Source organism: Lycium barbarum, chromosome 1 (assembly GCF_019175385.1).
Source record: "Lycium barbarum isolate Lr01 chromosome 1, ASM1917538v2, whole genome shotgun sequence".
Taxonomy (NCBI): domain Eukaryota; kingdom Viridiplantae; phylum Streptophyta; class Magnoliopsida; order Solanales; family Solanaceae; genus Lycium; species Lycium barbarum.
Window position 1 is genome coordinate 134,853,855 of NC_083337.1, and position 21,129 is coordinate 134,874,983.

Below are 21,129 nucleotides of genomic sequence, written 5' to 3' on the forward strand. Positions count from 1 at the left end.
GACCTCCCCTCACGTTTTGCTTTGTTTCACTGACCTCCTCACGTTTGTAATATTACGGCTATCTCCCTTATTTTAACTTTTTTGTAACAACTCTTTTATTCTATTAATTACTAATGAAAAATAACATTCATGGACTGATTTGCTCTCCCTAAGATCATGCTCTTTGAATTAATTATTATTTTATTAATATCTCATTTCTGATAAACTGAAAACAAAAATATACCAAAGTGCTCTTCAGTCTTCTCAGCAAGGGTTCTCTTTTCCTAATCCCCTTCAACCCTCTCCAGTGTTCTCATCATAGTTTCTGCAAAAAAAAAAAAAAAAAAAAATTTACTAAGTGTGTCTTCAACAAATAAAGGCAATTTACTTGTAATCTTTTTTGTAAGTATGTCAAGTACTCCTCATGTTTTTGCTTTTAGGAATTAAGTAGTATTTTGATGGATTGGATTTGACAAATTGGGATTAAGAGGTAAAGGTTTCTATACTGCTTCATCATTTTAAAGACGTTTTGTTTTTGTCAAAAACTTATCTAACTCGTGTTATTGAATTTTGCTTGCAATAAGATAATTATATTTTTAATATAGAAAATTTAATTTCAGAATTTTTCTATATTTTCTTAATCAATCACAGTAATTGACAAGATACTTTATCTAAAAAGTTTAAACATGAAGAAACAAAAACAGTCAAATGTTAGGAACGTGCCAGTGAACGTGCCATATATCCATTCCTGAGAAATAACTTTTTAAAGGTGAATTTATAAATTAATAATTAATCAAAAAAGCATGATCTTATGAAGGACAAATGTTATGTTTTATTAATAATAAATAAAATAAAGGAGTTGTTACATAAAAATTTAAAATAAGGGAAGTAGTCGTAATATTGCAAACATGAGGGAATGTCAGTGAAACGAAGCAAAACGTGAGGAGAGGTTTCTGAAATTTTCTTTAAAGGATATCCCATCTCTTAGATGGATATCCCATTAATCTTGAATTATTTTATCTCATCTCTTAGATGGGATAAATTAATCCAAAAAAATGAGATAAATTAGTCCCAAAATTATAATCCTGAATAATTCATACCAAACGACTATTTGAGGTATTAGTAATTCTTTATTATTCAGGTATGAGATCTTTCTTGTTCATACTTAGGCGTAGTCAGAATAAAATCTTAAAAATTGCAAAAATGTCCCGCTATGATTTTTTTAATCAAAATAGTCTTTAAAGTCGCAGAAAACAGCACACCACCTGAAATGAAATTTGAACCTGCCACCTAAAACAATTTTTGAGGCATCCAGACTTGAAACAACTTTTGAATCCATCAAGACATATGTGAATACATTCAGTTCAATTTTTTAGATCATGTAGGTCTGCCGGGTTCAGATAAACACTTTAAAATTTCTTGATCACAACTAAGTACTACAACATAAGCTCCATTTATTTCGTTTGTTCAAAAGGAAAGACTATTACAATAATGCCGACTTAGTGAGAAGACAAGAGCCCCATAGCTACAGCACAAGACGAAAATGAAAGCTTACAAACAAAAGATACAACCTATTTGAATAAACGAATTTAAGTACAACTTTAGTAAACTAACACAGCACTAAGCCCAAACCCAAGACCTCAAGTCTGCTGTGCTCCAGTAACGTGTTGCTGTCCAAACTCTTGAGCCCTATCTTTCATTTCCCCAGCTTTAGTAGCCAACTTGTGCCTTGCATGGTCCAACTGGTCCGCTCCAGGTGGTCGTTTACCGGTCACGTATCGATAAATCCACGACAACACACTTACCGCCGCTACACCAAACCCTCCAGAAGCCAAGAACCCTGAGAACAACATAAAGAGAGTAATAACAGCAGGTACAATAACCGGGCTAAAAATCACCAGCAACGGAGTCGCAACGGTGAGAGCAATCACCGTTCCGGCTAAGGTTAAGCCGGAAAGAAGAAGCAGCGAGCCACCAGCCGTTACGGCGGTAGCTGCCTTAACCATCTTGTGAGAACGGGGTTGTTGTTGCCCTGTAGGGTTTTGGAGCTGGTGCTGAGTATGTTGGTGTTGTCCATAGTAATCAGCCATACTTGCTAAATTTTATGAGAGTGAGATATGAGAGTTTATTTTTGAAAATGGAGATGAATTGAATGTGGGGGTGTTGAGGAAATTGGGGAGATGGATTATATAGAAATGTGGAAAGGGGTACGTGTTTTAGGAAGGGATGTCTAGTGAAACATGCGGCAATTGCATGCAATGAGAATGCCTTGTTATGAGACACGTACAATTGTCGGTCTATTGTAGTTTTGTGTACTTGTAACCTTTGGAGAAATGGACAAAAGCATCCAAAGGGAACTTCGTATGAATATGGTAATTTCGTTGTGTTTTTCAGAGCTCTTTTTTCTGTTTTTTGGGTTCTTTTTCTATGGTAAATTTGTTACACTCAAATTTACTTTACTAGGCAATGGTTGTAAACTTGTAATAGCGGCACGCTAACGTTTTACGGTTCTACTCTCTTGATCTCAATTTATATGGCAGGGTTGGAACTTTGAGATTTAAAATTTTAGACTTTGACCAAGAATTCATATATACTCCCTCCCGCTCATTTTGCTTGTAGGCCTTATTAAAAATTGATGGTTCAAAATAATAGTTGTCATTTAATTAAAAATAAAGGTATAGTTAGTTTTTACTTTCCACCTTTATTCTTAATTACTCAATAACTGTAGAGAGAGATTAATATAGTGAAAAAGAAAGTAGTATTAAATTGAGATCAAAGAATAAATAAGAATAATTTAATCAAGTACCGTTTTAGTTAATGTTTTTTTAAGGATTGTGCAAAAAAGAATATGGCAAGTGAAATTAAGTTTTTTTTTTAAATAAAATTTATATATTTGAAAACTACATAAAAAGTATTATAAATCATAATAATCAACCTTAAAATATTTAAAAGGTACATAAAGAAACTACCTTGATTCTAGAAAGTGTAACTGTGAAACATAAATTGGGACAGAGGGAGTAATTTGGAGTTTTAGAACTCCCATTCCCTTTTGCTATTACATTTCACTCTGAAAAAAACTATATTATTTCACTTGCCAAACGGAAATGAATTTCTTCGGCTTAGTAGATCCATGATACATGTTTCATATTTCTCTTTTTCGTTTGTCGTGAAAAAATTGTCGATTAATTTCAACAAAAAAAACTTGATATTCTTTTTAGTTCGAGATTGATCGATGATGATTTTTTCTTTTGATTTGTATTGTGATGGTGACTATTTGTTAAAATCAAGAGAGGGACGAGAATTTAGAGAGACAAGAATAATGGAAAAATATTTTCTTCCTTTGATTCATCATAATGACCTCCTTATATACAAGTAGGGTCATCCTTGCCCTAATCTAATAAGGCAACCCTATTCTAAAAGAACTAAAATCCTATTTTATCATAATTACAAATTCACCATAAATAACCATTACAATTATACTAGGATAGGGTTCCTACTGACTTAGGGTTTTACTAACACACCGCCGTGACCGGACAAACTGGTCCGGTCACATACAGTCTCGATTTCCCCCCTCAAGTTGGAGCATGAGGGTCTCGAATGCCCAACTTGCCAAGTAAATACTGATGCTGCGATTTGCTCAAAGCCTTTGTAAACACATCGGCGAATTGCTCACTGGTAGACACATGATTGGGAAGTATGATTCCAGACTACAGCGCGTCCCGGACATAGTGACAGTCGACTTCAATGTGTTTAGTCTGTTCATGAAACACCAGATTTTGCGCATAATACAATGCCGCTTGACCATCAAAGTACATGTTCACCGGAGATTTATGTTTGACGCCCTAACTATGCAAAATTTCCTTTAGCCATTTCAACTCATAGATCGTAATTGCCATTGATCGATATTCGTTGACGAGCGAGAGACAATGTGTTGCTTCTTGGTTTTCCATGATATGGGTGAATTCCCGAGGGAGATAAACCAATCGGTAAGTGATTTTTGAGTCAACAAACATCCGGCCCAGTCCGAATCACACCAACTGGAGATCACAATCTCTTCTCATCACAGTGCCTTGTCCTGGATTCTTCTTCAAGTAGCGCATCACCTGGAGAGTCGCGTTTATGTGTGCTTCCTTCGGTTGCTGCATGAATTGGGACAGAACATGCACGCAATACGACAGCGTAGGTGTTGACACCCAATTTTGTCCCTCCTTTATTTAGTTTTTTTACTCGGGTTTCTAAATTTACTGACGAGCTAAATATTTTATTTTATTGCCATTACTACTAAATATCATTACTTTTATTTTTAACATTACAAGTATCACTTTACTACAAATTTTAGATGATTCGTCATCATTTCATTTTTCGGGTTCGGACTCGTTAAATTTATTACAAGGAAATATTTTGCAAAATCTTTATTCTTCTACAGGTTAATTATTGTCTCTACATAATATATATTATACCAGTTATTAAATTAGAATCCCAAAATAAATAAATAAATAGCGGAAGAATGGTCGACAATATTTAGCCAATTAATGGCTTAAAATACAAATATAATATTATTTCCCTACCCAAATAAGCAACCCACATTTTAATATCCAACCCACATTTATATCAGCCCATATTTAAATTAATAGGCCAGCCCAAAACGGACCAGCCCATTACCCACGTTTTCAACAGATCCAGCCCAACCAAAATTTAACCCCAACCCGTTATTCGGACTGACCCGACCCGGGTCAGTAAGCAAAAGAACCCCTAGGGTTCTTTCTCCTCTTCTTTCCCATTCCTCACCCGCCTCCCTCACCTTTCTCCTTCACTCGCCGCTTCTTCACGCTCCTCATCTCTCTCGTTCCCTTTCTCTCCACCATCGTCTCCTCCATCCCATGTCCCCCATGCGTCTGTCCATCTTGTCCCCACGCCTATTTCTCCCACGCTCCTCTTTCTCTTCCTTTCTTAAACCCTAATCACAATACTATAAATAATCGGAATTTGGGAGGGGATCGGGGGGATTTTTGGATTTGGTTTTTGAATGGTTTATTTCATTTAGGAACAAGAAACCTGAATCAACAAAAAAGATTTAGAGCCAAAATTCCCTACAAAACATAAAACTTTAATCAACAAAGACAGCAAACAATTGCTCTATTTTCCTTTCGTTTTCTGTTCAAAACGTTAATTACTTTAATCAATTTCGAGCTCGTCGTGTTCGAGTAGATTCGTGACCGTCGACACCCACTTCACTGCACACAAAGAGGTAAACCTCGATACATTTATCGCTCATAATCTTTAGTCTTTTTGTTTTGGTTAAGATTTTTTGCCTGTGCTGCTATATGTTTAATGATTATATAGTTTATTTGTCGTCGCGTTATTTGTTTGATGTTTGGGGGCTGTTAGGATAGAACGTTAATCGCCAAAAAAATGAATTTGAAAGATGCATACCGTAATTTGGATGTTTAGACTGAATTCCCAGAACTTAGAACCTATTTAGAGCCGAATATACATGGATATACAATGAGCTATCAAGATAAGGCGAAGGCATACATTCGATATACGTCTGCTATACGCACTATGGTGTGTATATCTTAGGTATATCATGTATATGATTAAAACAGGCCAGCAATGTCCCTCTTTTGCTCTATTTGTTCGAGATAATGTATACTGTTATGAATGTAATCTGCCTGGGTTTAGATGTGACGCAATGATTATACGACATATCGATATTGGTTGTTGATTTTATTTGGTCTGCAAGGTCGTGGCTGTTTGTTTAAACTGTTAAGATTAATGGAGAATGGTTAGTTTGAGACTTAGGCCAGTTTACCTTGTCATCGCTGTGTGGTTTAAGTCAAATTTGATCAACGCTAGACACTAGTAGCTCGTCTAGTTAGTTGTAGTTTCCTCTAGTTTACATTGTCATGACTGTTTGTTGAAGTGAAATCTGATCAATGTTAAAAGGTTGGTTTGAGGTTCATGCTAGTTCATATTGTCATAATTGACTGTCTTGGGTTGAACATGATTAGTATTGAACTAAAATCTTGCAATTTTGCTAGCTTACACTGATATAGTTGTCTGTTTAAGTCTGGATGTGATTGATGCCACATGAACATACTAAATGCATACTTTCTCTCAGATGTCTTATTCAAAACTTAAGGCTTTGGCATTGGTTAGTATACTAGTCGAAATCATTTCCCTTTGTTTATGATTTCTAGAATATGCTCTGTGTTCTAAATGAGACAATGATGTCCAATCATTTCCCTTTCATTTATTTCTTTTGCTTCAGTCATTGTCTGATTCTGTGATTGTGTATTGATTTTGAATCGATTAATTCAGAATATGTAGTTTAATATCAAATGGTTTGGTCTTTTCAGAAAATGTTGACACTCTAAAGTTTTGGATTAATAAGGGGCTAATTTAGACACTGTTGGTTAATTGATAATCCCATTAGACTAAACTGACACTCTCAGTTGAGGGTAAATGAGATGCAAACTGATCTGACCCTGACCCATCTCAACTGTTAACCAAATTATGAATTTGCATAATCTGAATTATTGCAAATATGTCATGAAAACAGCCCCAAAACATTCCTTTGAAAATAAGGAGAGGCTTCCCTAAGTTTGTTTTCCCCACCTTGCCATACTTTGTTTGAACTCTAATTCTGATTTGCTTGTTGATAATTTATTAAAGTTTAGCATGATTGAGTCTTCTTTTTAGAAGTCCATGAGTTAATTTCACCTATTAAGTGCAACATATATATGAAGCAAGAATCTGTTTTCTCTCATTGATTTTCATGCTCCAATGCATCAAGCTTCTAGACTTGCCTGTTGGATTCAATATCAGTTGTCCTCTATCTATGATCATTATTAGGCTTAGTTCATTTTTCTATCTTGGTTTGGTAATACTGAAGCAGCAAATTGGAAGCCTTGTTTGGCCGAGATTACTAGAATATGTCTTAACATTTTAACAAAGGTTATTGATAGTTCGGTTAGGTAAATCCATAGTTCACATCTGTTCTAATGTCTCTCGTTTAGTTGTTCCCTTTAGAGTTTAAATTGTGGGGAAATGCTAGTTTTAAATAATCTTTAGTATGAGTCACTGTTATGTTCTATTTTATTAACTGTATTTATTTTATCTCCTGAAATATGCTTCTCTCAGATAAGCATTTCTGAACAAGGAAAGTTTGATATTGAAAACCTTATGCTGTTATGCTGTCCTAGAGTGTTCTCCCTGCAATTTAAATCTTCATAAAAGTCAGGGGCTAATTCAGTCTTCAATATGATGTGATTTAGTATATTTTCCTGCTGGTGTGAGTCTTTATAGTAATCGTGTTGTTGATTAACGCAAAGATATAGCTTTGCAACTTCAGTGGTTTAATATAGGGAGACTATAGACTCTTAATAAAGAAATAGAGGAAGATCACAAATTGTTGTTTCCAGATCGACTGAAAAACAAAGTAGAGATTTCAATTATTACGAAGACAAGTATATATATGATTTGTTTCATGTATTTCTTATCATATTAAAGTCTGCTTCTTGTTTTCTAATCTTTTTCTTTCTTATTTTCTTTTGCATGACACACCGGAGCCGAAGAGTCTCATTTTGAGACTCAACGACACCGCTACCGCATGGAATCCACAGCCATATACTAAATCTGGGCCAAGGCCCAATAAACAGAACAACCTACAGCTTCATTACCAAGAAGGATATTGGGTCGAAGCCCAATAATGGCAACGGTCTGCAGCAATTAGGCCTTAATAAATGGGCCAAACCTATTTAACTTTCTCCTCTCTTCCTTCTTATTGTTGTATTTGCTTTGTATAACTAACATTTATGCTTGTTAATTAAGACAAACTTTAGTAACATTAAGGGTTTTAGTTTAATTATGGGTAGTTAATTCCACAAATTACATTCACTTCTATTTTTAAAACTATTCATAGTACCTATAACCTTTACTTGAGTAATTGATTTCCAAAATTGCATGACTACATCTTTTGGCTAAGGGAATAATAATTCATGCTTACTATTTTATAAACTTAAAACATCGTGAATCTTACACTAATGTTAGCTTACTCTAAGGAACAAAAGGCAAACTAATTCAACGAACAACTCTTTCACTTCAGGTTCTTTCCAACACTTAAGAAAAAATACATATTGAAATACATATCTGTCTAGAATAAATCTTTAAAACTCTTATCAAATAACTCTTTTAAATTTTAGTAATTTCCTCCACATATAAACATTACATGTCCTACTTCTTTGGTTTATTTCTAACAAAGCTCTTTTGTACACTTACTAGTTTCTACAAGTATTATTTTAAACAACGCTATTATACTTTCGTCTTAAAACCTTAACCATATTTGTAAGTCGTATTTCAAAATAGCATTAAAAGTACTCTTTTTATATGAATTATTATTATTTTTTACAAGTTCTATTTTAAATGGCATTCTTACGTATTTTGAAATACTTACAAAATTACTTTCCTTTTTCCTATAATACTACATTTACATTTAGCCTAATTAATTTTAAGTCCGGTCGGTTAACCATTGTTAATGGGTCTTAAAGGATGCCTAATACCTTCCCTTTAGACTAATTGAACCCTTACCTAGAATCTTAAGTCTCGCAGACCTTAAACAGAGTTAACTTTAAACATAACTTTAATAAACTTTAGGTGTCCTAATTCACCATAAATAATTAGGTGGCGACTCCTTATAAACAAACAAAAACAGAAATCTCCAATACGTCACACTTCTACTTCGACCTCCCGGGTTAAAATGGGGTGTGACAGCTTGGCGACTCTACTGGGGACTCACTTAGGTTCTAACCATAACAGACTTAGATTTAATTAGGCTTTGTGTGCTAGCTTAATTACTTTATTTGCTTAAACTATTTCTACATGCTATAAACTGATTACCTGCTATTGATTGTTTGTGTGATATAAACTGTTTATATGTTACTGCTTTGATAAATTGTCATTCCGTTCATATTTCTTCCACTTCTGGAAACTCACACTATCACACGTACACGCGAGGTGTGTTTTGCGCACCCGCAAATTTCTTTCGTAGAATTCAAATTTTAGAAGAGTTGGCGTATGCGCGGGGTGCCCGAGTAACGGGGACCGCGTAGCCTTCTCACTCGAGTAGTCCGCTCGGGAACCTTGCGTCTAGTAAACCCACTCCTAGTCAACCTATGATAGAGCTAAACCAACACCTTTTATGAAGAGCATACATTTCATATCGTAGGAGGTTTAATACCCTTGGTGTATTAAGCCCCATTAGATGACTTTACCCAAACGTCCAAGCGGGTTTCTCGACCCCAAGTGACCCCAATCATACTTTATGTGCATGTTCGAAGGATAACTGTGCCTAAATATCGACTATTTGCTCTAATTAATTAAACTTTAGGAAGGAGAGAATGACTAACGTTTCTATGACAGGTATGCATTTGCACCGGAGTACAACAAATGACAAAAATCAAGGGCATCACAAATGGAGCTAGAAGTTAGACATAGAAATTTTATTTACTTTACTTAGATTAGGAAACACTTCATGTTGTATTCATTCGATATGTAATAAATGTTACACAATTCTTTGTACTTTATTTTGGGGAAATAGAATCTGTTTAATTAATCAAAGCAACAGGATGACATATTATGGCACACTTTACCCTTCAAACAACGTTAGGCCCACCTCTGGCACAAAGAGGTCAAATGCATATTAGGACGCGTTATTATTTTTTTTAATATCATCGTTTACATTTGTTTGACAACTTGTTTGACTCTACTTGATGAATTATTTGCTACATGCCTTACTTGACTTTACGTGATCATGACTTTACCTAGATATGTTCGTGAGACTAACATCGTTTATATTGTATGTTTCTTTTTATTCCAAAAAAAGAGAGTTGATTCGTGTTGACACTCGATGGCCGACCACCCTTACATCACAAGGTCAAAGACATCATCGTTACCTCAACGCAGCTGGGTTGTTCAAGGAAAGGCAAATATTACGTCTGATCCAGCCGCACCTATTTCAACTGGTCCGGAAAACATCATGGTTTCTAATGATCCCCCTGAGTCTTCTGAACATAGCACTACTATCCAACAGGATGAACATATCGTCCGCCTAACTCAAGAGGTTGAGGATCTACGCAGAGAACTGAATCGGGTTAGAAACATGACCAACTCATCTGTCACACTCCAAAGTCCGCCTCCTGAACCTAGGAACGTCGCACCAAACCCGCCTCGTTTTCCATCACTTGAATCTCCAGCCCCTGAACATTTTCCTCCGCAAAACACTGTACCTACCCACAACAACTTACCTCCAACTTACACTTCCCATGCTACTCCTGATCCACCACCCGTCAACTCACCAAACCAATCACTAGGTCATACACCTTACATTCCTTTACCCATCAACACTAACCCACCACCTACAATTACTCCTCTAAACCAAGCCATTACATACTTTGACCATCCACAACAGCCTTTCTATCTTTACCACTACGCCGAACCCTACCAAGTTCCACTATTCCATTACCCTGTCTACAACACCCAAGCAAACTACTACCAACCTCGAGCACCTCACTATCAAAACCCACTTGTCCAAGCTCCCACTTACCAAAATCGACCACATACCACACATAAAGTCCGTCCAAACCCTGTTCTAAAAAACACCCGTAATTACACTCGGTTCGCTGAACCTTTGGCTCAACTATTTGAAAGGCTGAAAGCGGCAGGCGTGGTACAACCTATTGAAGGAAAAATTCTCAATCCTATTCCAAAATGGTTTGATAGTTCCAAGCATTGTGCATATCATTCTGGAGTTCCTGGGCATGCCACTGAGGATTGCTATGGCCTCAAAAACAAAATCGAAACCTTGATTAAAGAAGGAGCGATCCAGCTCACCGGAGCTCGACCCGATATGGATCCCCATCCCTTTGGCTACTCACGAAAACGCCAACGTGAACATGATAATTTTCGAAAAGTTAAGAATCGGAAGGAGGCCGTTGCGCCAATTGGAAAAGATGGAGAGAGGCATGTCATCAACGTTCGTTGCGCCTGTGGGGATGATCCGAAAACAAGTGCCAGTGAAGATTGCTGCAACAACTACTGAGACACCAACCATCCAGGGTGCAGAACTAGGAGAGACTCTGAAGAACTGGACTTGTACTCCATCCCTGATTCGCCAGGAATCTTGGTAGACTGAACATGTAGTGAACTTTATTTTTTAAAGGCTTGAATCATGCTCAAAACTTTTGTTTGCTTTGCTTCATCTTTTTGGAAGCTTAATCGTGAAAACTATGAATGCATTTACTATTTTCCTCAATCATCTATTATTGTTATTTCCTACTTTACTTATCAAATCTGCCAACTCTACGATTGTGACATGAAATGAACGAATAGACAAATTCCGAGAGAGTAACAAAGAAACTAGGGGACAAGACAAGATTCCACTCGAAAAATAAATAAATTGAAATAGCCGATAGGTGATAACATAAGCCTGAAAGCTAGCAATCCAAGAAGAAATCAAAGGATGACATTAGGTAAGACGACCTAGTTTGCAACCTTTCCTTTAACAACCAAGTACGAACTACGCTGACCTGATTCCCGTGGTGGGATACGTAGGCAGCCCACATAGGGTTCGGTTGCATTTAGAACAAAAAATCAAAAGATTTTGCATGCATACGAACTACGCTGACCTGATTCCCATGGGGAGTACGTAGGCAGCCCACATAGGGTTCGGTTGCTTTACAACAAAAATCCAAAAAATATCTTATGCAGTACGAACTACGTTGACCTGATTCCCATGGGGGATACGTAGGCAGCCCACGTAGGGTTCGGTTGCCTTATAACAAAAATCCGAAAATATCTTATGCTGCGAACTACGCTTGACCTGATTCCTCGGTGGATACGTAGGCAGCCCACACAGGGACTCGGTCATACTAGGTTAGGATTTTTCCCATTTGCGTGCGTACGAACTACGCTGAACTGATTCCCGCGGTGGGATACGTAGGCAGCCCACATAGGGTTCGGTTGCGCTATAACAGACAATCCAAAAATCCTTACATAAAGAAAACCACACAAAGTCTTATTCCCTCGGCGGGATTCGTAGACTATCAACTTACAGGTCAATCATATTTAGATAGAAATCCTACAAACCTTTTAGCCATTTGCATAGCAAAACTACGCCGACCTGATTCCCTTGGTGGGATACGTAGGCAATCCACATCAGGTTCGGTCCCTTTATTAGAAAACTTCAGACCATTTTTTGTTATGAACTCACGAACTACGTTCTGACCTGATTCCTTGGCGGATACGTAGGCAACCTATACAAGGTTCGGTCACGACATAGCATAGGTTTAGTATACCCTTCTGAATCAAAACTGGGGCATGTTTTGAAAAGATATAGACAAAAGAACAATTGTGCATCGACAAGATTAAGGCTACCAGACAGGAAGTATTATGAACCAATTACTTTAGAAGTGTCACAATCCGAAGTTGGCAGAATATTTTACAACTTACATACATAAATTTACATATATATCTTTCCTTACGTACATACATTTACATATACATATTTCACAACTTATCTACATATAGTTACATTTCCTTATACATATTCTTATATACCTACCTTTCAAATGAAATACTTTCTTTCAATCATTTTCACTACTGTTCATCTACCGAGGCTTAAACAGAGGCCACAAGATCCAAACAAACAGGATGAATGGAGCGCCAACAAAGTCAAGCTTCGAGTCAACACGAATCAACTTCCCCCTCCCAAACTAAGAATTTTTCTTTGAGTGCAGGAACTTAAAATCACAAGATCAACAGTCAAGTCTATCAATCAGGGCCATTGTGCCTCACCTCAAGAGCCATCCGGATTTACTTCCAACCTTATCTTTTAATTTATTTTTATCAAAATAATTTTATAACTTTATACACCTGTTTTGTAGGTTGACGAGGTTGAAGGCGAATTAAATCAGAATTACGGGTCCTGAATTCATCCTGTCACGATGCCATCAACATCATAAGCCAAACGGCCATTCTACCGCTTTGCTCCATACTTTACCAATTATTTTATCATATACTTTACCAGCATTAACCATTTTACTCTGAACTTTGCAGGAATTATTGTCAAGTCCCCGAAGACAACCGGAGACACATTATCAAATCTCTGAAGACAACCGGAGATGTATCATCAAGTCCCCGAAAATAACCGGAGACGCATCATCAAATCTCTGAAGACAACCGGAGACAGATCATCAAGTCCCGAAGACAACCGGAGACACAGCATCAAGTCCCCGAAGACAACCAGAGACACAGCATCAAGTCCCCGAAGACAACCGGAGACACAGCATCAAGTCCCCGAAGACAACCGGAGACACAGCATCAAGTCCCCGAAGACAACCGGAGACACATCATCATGTCCCCGAAGACAACCGGAGACACAACATCAAGTCCCCGAAAACAACCGGAGACGCATCATCAAGTCCCTGAAGACAACCGGAGACATATCATCAAGTCCCCGAAGACAACCGGAGATATTGCATGGCTACACGGCCTCACCTGCATAAGCCAAATGGCTATACACTTACTTTACTCCTTACTTCATTTCTTTATTTCATCATCTACTTTACCTACTTTAACGAATTTACCTTAAATTTCGCAGATATCATTTATCATCGAGTCCCGGAAGACAGCCGGAGGCCCTATCACTATCATCTTCAACGGCAACTAGAGACCTTATCACATCCTCGGCATACGCATCACACATCCATTCAAGTCCCTGAAGACAACCAGAGACAACATTGGCCACACGGCTTCATCTTCATTCTCACACTCATATTTACTATCATTTACACTCTTTGTAATTTTACACTTTCAACTTTATTACTAATTTTGACATGAATTTCAGTTTTGGCAGAAAATACAACCTGCAGGGACGTAACACAACGTGGAAATTTATCTTACGCAGTGAACTGGGGTAAATTTGCTGAAGAGGAATATCAAACTCATAAGCAAGGGTCACGAATCTACTCTCGAACTCAATTCCGCCTATGTCCACAAACACGTGATACGTAGGTTAATTTCTCTTTCACATCCTCCACTAAAACTCTACTGAATCTACTCTTTTCATAATCTCATATTCCTTTCTACATCCCCAGCGTTTCAATAACTCAACACTAGGGCATCTTTGAAGGATTTATATCGTGCCTAGTAGAGTCCTACTTAAAGGTGTGCTGCGCGCCACATTTATAATTAGGAGGCTATAAGCACATGTTCTATTCTTGAACGTTCTCGTCACCCGTCTACAACTCCCGCAAGATTATGAACCCACAAAAACTTTCGAACTACACGTGGCCTGATTCTCGTGCAGCCCGAGATATGTAGGCAACTCGAAACTGAGATTTGGCCACAATTTTCCATAATTCCTTCGGTCCCCATAATATTTTCCATAAATTTTCCAAAAAACGTACTTTCTTACAAACTCACATTCGTCGGTCCAAACAAAATTGGCTACCACGTCAACTTCTTCGCCCAAAGATTCTTACATCACCTCCGGTCGAAGAGGGGCATCTGTTGACACCCAATTTTGTCCCTCCTTTATTTAGTTTTTTTACTCGGGTTTCTAAATTTACTGACGAGCTAAATATTTTATTTTATTGCCATTACTACTAAATATCATTACTTTTATTTTTAACATTACAAGTATCACTTTACTACAAATTTTAGATGATTCGTCATCATTTCATTTTTCGGGTTCGGACTCGTTAAATTTATTACAAGGAAATATTTTGCAAAATCTTTATTCTTCTACAGGTTAATTATTGTCTCTACATAATATATATTATACCAGTTATTAAATTAGAATCCCAAAATAAATAAATAAATAGCGGAAGAATGGTCGACAATATTTAGCCAATTAATGGCTTAAAATACAAATATAATATTATTTCCCTACCCAAATAAGCAACCCACATTTTAATATCCAACCCACATTTATATCAGCCCATATTTAAATTAATAGGCCAGCCCAAAACGGACCAGCCCATTACCCACGTTTTCAACAGATCCAGCCCAACCAAAATTTAACCCCAACCCGTTATTCGGACTGACCCGACCCGGGTCAGTAAGCAAAAGAACCCCTAGGGTTCTTTCTCCTCTTCTTTCCCATTCCTCACCCGCCTCCCTCACCTTTCTCCTTCACTCGCCGCTTCTTCACGCTCCTCATCTCTCTCGTTCCCTTTCTCTCCACCATCGTCTCCTCCATCCCATGTCCCCCATGCGTCTGTCCATCTTGTCCCCACGCCTATTTCTCCCACGCTCCTCTTTCTCTTCCTTTCTTAAACCCTAATCACAATACTATAAATAATCGGAATTTGGGAGGGGATCGGGGGGATTTTTGGATTTGGTTTTTGAATGGTTTATTTCATTTAGGAACAAGAAACCTGAATCAACAAAAAAGATTTAGAGCCAAAATTCCCTACAAAACATAAAACTTTAATCAACAAAGACAGCAAACAATTGCTCTATTTTCCTTTCGTTTTCTGTTCAAAACGTTAATTACTTTAATCAATTTCGAGCTCGTCGTGTTCGAGTAGATTCGTGACCGTCGACACCCACTTCACTGCACACAAAGAGGTAAACCTCGATACATTTATCGCTCATAATCTTTAGTCTTTTTGTTTTGGTTAAGATTTTTTGCCTGTGCTGCTATATGTTTAATGATTATATAGTTTATTTGTCGTCGCGTTATTTGTTTGATGTTTGGGGGCTGTTAGGATAGAACGTTAATCGCCAAAAAAATGAATTTGAAAGATGCATACCGTAATTTGGATGTTTAGACTGAATTCCCAGAACTTAGAACCTATTTAGAGCCGAATATACATGGATATACAATGAGCTATCAAGATAAGGCGAAGGCATACATTCGATATACGTCTGCTATACGCACTATGGTGTGTATATCTTAGGTATATCATGTATATGATTAAAACAGGCCAGCAATGTCCCTCTTTTGCTCTATTTGTTCGAGATAATGTATACTGTTATGAATGTAATCTGCCTGGGTTTAGATGTGACGCAATGATTATACGACATATCGATATTGGTTGTTGATTTTATTTGGTCTGCAAGGTCGTGGCTGTTTGTTTAAACTGTTAAGATTAATGGAGAATGGTTAGTTTGAGACTTAGGCCAGTTTACCTTGTCATCGCTGTGTGGTTTAAGTCAAATTTGATCAACGCTAGACACTAGTAGCTCGTCTAGTTAGTTGTAGTTTCCTCTAGTTTACATTGTCATGACTGTTTGTTGAAGTGAAATCTGATCAATGTTAAAAGGTTGGTTTGAGGTTCATGCTAGTTCATATTGTCATAATTGACTGTCTTGGGTTGAACATGATTAGTATTGAACTAAAATCTTGCAATTTTGCTAGCTTACACTGATATAGTTGTCTGTTTAAGTCTGGATGTGATTGATGCCACATGAACATACTAAATGCATACTTTCTCTCAGATGTCTTATTCAAAACTTAAGGCTTTGGCATTGGTTAGTATACTAGTCGAAATCATTTCCCTTTGTTTATGATTTCTAGAATATGCTCTGTGTTCTAAATGAGACAATGATGTCCAATCATTTCCCTTTCATTTATTTCTTTTGCTTCAGTCATTGTCTGATTCTGTGATTGTGTATTGATTTTGAATCGATTAATTCAGAATATGTAGTTTAATATCAAATGGTTTGGTCTTTTCAGAAAATGTTGACACTCTAAAGTTTTGGATTAATAAGGGGCTAATTTAGACACTGTTGGTTAATTGATAATCCCATTAGACTAAACTGACACTCTCAGTTGAGGGTAAATGAGATGCAAACTGATCTGACCCTGACCCATCTCAACTGTTAACCAAATTATGAATTTGCATAATCTGAATTATTGCAAATATGTCATGAAAACAGCCCCAAAACATTCCTTTGAAAATAAGGAGAGGCTTCCCTAAGTTTGTTTTCCCCACCTTGCCATACTTTGTTTGAACTCTAATTCTGATTTGCTTGTTGATAATTTATTAAAGTTTAGCATGATTGAGTCTTCTTTTTAGAAGTCCATGAGTTAATTTCACCTATTAAGTGCAACATATATATGAAGCAAGAATCTGTTTTCTCTCATTGATTTTCATGCTCCAATGCATCAAGCTTCTAGACTTGCCTGTTGGATTCAATATCAGTTGTCCTCTATCTATGATCATTATTAGGCTTAGTTCATTTTTCTATCTTGGTTTGGTAATACTGAAGCAGCAAATTGGAAGCCTTGTTTGGCCGAGATTACTAGAATATGTCTTAACATTTTAACAAAGGTTATTGATAGTTCGGTTAGGTAAATCCATAGTTCACATCTGTTCTAATGTCTCTCGTTTAGTTGTTCCCTTTAGAGTTTAAATTGTGGGGAAATGCTAGTTTTAAATAATCTTTAGTATGAGTCACTGTTATGTTCTATTTTATTAACTGTATTTATTTTATCTCCTGAAATATGCTTCTCTCAGATAAGCATTTCTGAACAAGGAAAGTTTGATATTGAAAACCTTATGCTGTTATGCTGTCCTAGAGTGTTCTCCCTGCAATTTAAATCTTCATAAAAGTCAGGGGCTAATTCAGTCTTCAATATGATGTGATTTAGTATATTTTCCTGCTGGTGTGAGTCTTTATAGTAATCGTGTTGTTGATTAACGCAAAGATATAGCTTTGCAACTTCAGTGGTTTAATATAGGGAGACTATAGACTCTTAATAAAGAAATAGAGGAAGATCACAAATTGTTGTTTCCAGATCGACTGAAAAACAAAGTAGAGATTTCAATTATTACGAAGACAAGTATATATATGATTTGTTTCATGTATTTCTTATCATATTAAAGTCTGCTTCTTGTTTTCTAATCTTTTTCTTTCTTATTTTCTTTTGCATGACACACCGGAGCCGAAGAGTCTCATTTTGAGACTCAACGACACCGCTACCGCATGGAATCCACAGCCATATACTAAATCTGGGCCAAGGCCCAATAAACAGAACAACCTACAGCTTCATTACCAAGAAGGATATTGGGTCGAAGCCCAATAATGGCAACGGTCTGCAGCAATTAGGCCTTAATAAATGGGCCAAACCTATTTAACTTTCTCCTCTCTTCCTTCTTATTGTTGTATTTGCTTTGTATAACTAACATTTATGCTTGTTAATTAAGACAAACTTTAGTAACATTAAGGGTTTTAGTTTAATTATGGGTAGTTAATTCCACAAATTACATTCACTTCTATTTTTAAAACTATTCATAGTACCTATAACCTTTACTTGAGTAATTGATTTCCAAAATTGCATGACTACATCTTTTGGCTAAGGGAATAATAATTCATGCTTACTATTTTATAAACTTAAAACATCGCGAATCTTACACTAATGCTAGCTTACTCTAAGGAACAAAAGGCAAACTAATTCAACGAACAACTCTTTCACTTCCGGTTCTTTCCAACACTTAAGAAAAAATACATATTGAAATACATATCTGTCTAGAATAAATCTTTAAAACTCTTATCAAATAACTCTTTTAAATTTTAGTCATTTCCTCCACATATAAACATTACATGTCCTACTTCTTTGGTTTATTTCTAACAAAGCTCTTTTGTACACTTACTATTTTCTACAAGTATTATTTTAAACAACGCTATTATACTTTCGTCTTAAAACCTTAACCATATTTGTAAGTCGTATTTCAAAATAGCATTAAAAGTACTCTTTTTATATGAATTATTATTATTTTTTACAAGTTCTATTTTAAATGGCATTCTTACGTATTTTGAAATACTTACAAAATTACTTTCCTTTTTCCTATAATACTACATTTACATTTAGCCTAATTAATTTTAAGTCCGGTCGGTTAACCATTGTTAATGGGTCTTAAAGGATGCCTAATACCTTCCCTTTAGACTAATTGAACCCTTACCTAGAATCTTAAGTCTCGCAGACCTTAAACAGAGTTAACTTTAAACATAACTTTAATAAACTTTAGGTGTCCTAATTCACCATAAATAATTAGGTGGCGACTCCTTATAAACAAACAAAAACAGAAATCTCCAATACGTCACACTTCTACTTCGACCTCCCGGGTTAAAATGGGGTGTGACAGTAGGTCTGGTAAAACTGACGTATATTAGTCTACTAACCAGACGTCGGTATGGTTCCGGATCCCAATAAGGCTCATTTGGCCAGCATCAAATCGTGATTCTGTCCTATAGGAGTATTGATTGGTTTAGCTCCCAGTAACCGAACTCAGAAATTATATCCGAGGCATATTTTTGTCGACAGAGAAATAATCTAGTTGGTCCACGTGCAACTTCAACTCCCAGGAAGTACTTCGGAGGCCCCAAATCCTTCATGTGACAACATGCATGTAGGTAGTCTTTGAATTGTTCAATGGCACTATGATCATTGCCAGAGATAATCAAGTCATCCACATAGACTAAGACGTTAAGTTGCATACCTCCTCCGTGCATCGTGAAGAGAGAGTAGTCTGAGTACGACTGTTTGAACCCATATTTCATCAAAGTAATTGACAATTTCGTAAACCAGCACCATGGGGCTTGTTTCAAACGATACAAAGATTTCTGAAGTAGACATACATGGCCCGAACCAAGAACATAAAATCCTGGTGGCAATATCATATAAACTTCCTCTGTAAGATCGTCGTCCAAGAAGGGACTATGAACATCTATCTGATACAACTCTCAATTTCGCAAAGCCGAAACTGCGAGGAAGGTCTGGACTTTTACTACCTTAGCAACCGGAGCAAACGTTTCATTGTAATCAATTCCTTTCTCCTGTTTATTTTCAAAAATGACCAACCGAGCTTTATGTCACTCGGTTGTGTCGTCAGAGTTGTACTTGATTTTGTATACCCATCTACATCTGAGCGTTTTTTTATCCGGTGACAATGTTTCTAATGTTCCTCCGGTGGCATATCGTTGGCCCGGATACCTTCCGTCTATACTTTCTCCACATTTTCTCTATTTGGACCTCCATCTGTCCGATTTAATCCTGGCTGATCCGTAGGTTCGGTATTCGGTGTCTGTACTTCGTCCATTCGAGTTTCGTTTGTACCTACATTACCAATCTGATTTTCCTTAAAGTTGTGTTGGTTCCTTTCTTCCTTCGTTTCGTCTGGGATCACTTTTATGTTGTCGACTAAGTTACCAGACAGCAAAGGGGAACTTAGTCTTGTAGAAGTCCATATCTCTTGAGACTAAATATTCATCATTTTCTAAGTCATACAATCTCCAACCCTTTCGTCCATAGAGGTATCCCAAGAAGACACATCTACGACTCCAACTTTCAAACTTATCTCTCATTCTTCCTTTTAAGTATGCATAGTGTAGTGCCCTAGCACCCTTAAGTGATCATAACGGGGCTCCTCCCCGTATAAAATTTCATAGCGGTTTTCCCATTCAAAACCAAAGACGGTGTTCCATTGATCAAGTACTGTGCAGTCAAGATGCATTCTCCACAGAATTTGACGGAAGATGACCTTGAAATCTCAATGCCCGCGCCATATTAAGAATGAGACGGTATTTTCTTTCAACTCTTCCATTCTGTTGTGATGTCCCTGTGCAAGATGTTTGGAAAAGAATTCCATGTTCGAAGAAGTAAGTCTTCATACATGTGAACTTAGTTCTGTTATCACTTCTAACGATCTTCACCCTCTTATAATTACCAAACTGCCTATCAACCAGGGCAAAGAATTTTTTCAACTTTTGGGGTACTTATTTCTTATCAACTAAATGGATCCACACGACTCGTGAATGATCATCCACAATAGTAAAAAAAGTTCGAAGCACCACAAGAAGAAGGGGTTCTATGCAGTCCCCATAAATCATATCAAAAATCTCAGAAGCTATATTATCACTTAAAGGAAAAACACTTCTTGTTTGCTTTTTCCTTTGGCATATATCACAATCTTTATCTAATCTAGTACTACTATATTTTAAGCTTAACGTTGTAATGGACTTCGTTACTTGTGCTAAAGGATGACCTAACCGGTTGTGCCAAAGATCAAACCAATCGACTGCCTCCACCTTCATATCTTGTATCCGCAACACATTCCGGAAATATTAAAGTACACTTGATGC

The 21,129-nt window shown here is 36.8% G+C and overlaps 1 protein-coding gene across 1 annotated transcript; it reads right to left on the reverse strand.

Annotated features, from left to right (window-relative positions):
- Positions 1–1,413: 1,413 nt before the first annotated feature.
- On the reverse strand, positions 1,414–2,151 carry LOC132638598 (oleosin Cor a 13-like). The gene has a single exon (XM_060355425.1). It carries the CDS (start codon positions 2,067–2,069, stop codon positions 1,620–1,622), a length of 450 nt encoding a protein of 149 aa, XP_060211408.1. The 5' UTR covers positions 2,070–2,151; the 3' UTR covers positions 1,414–1,619.
- Positions 2,152–21,129: the final 18,978 nt, after the last annotated feature.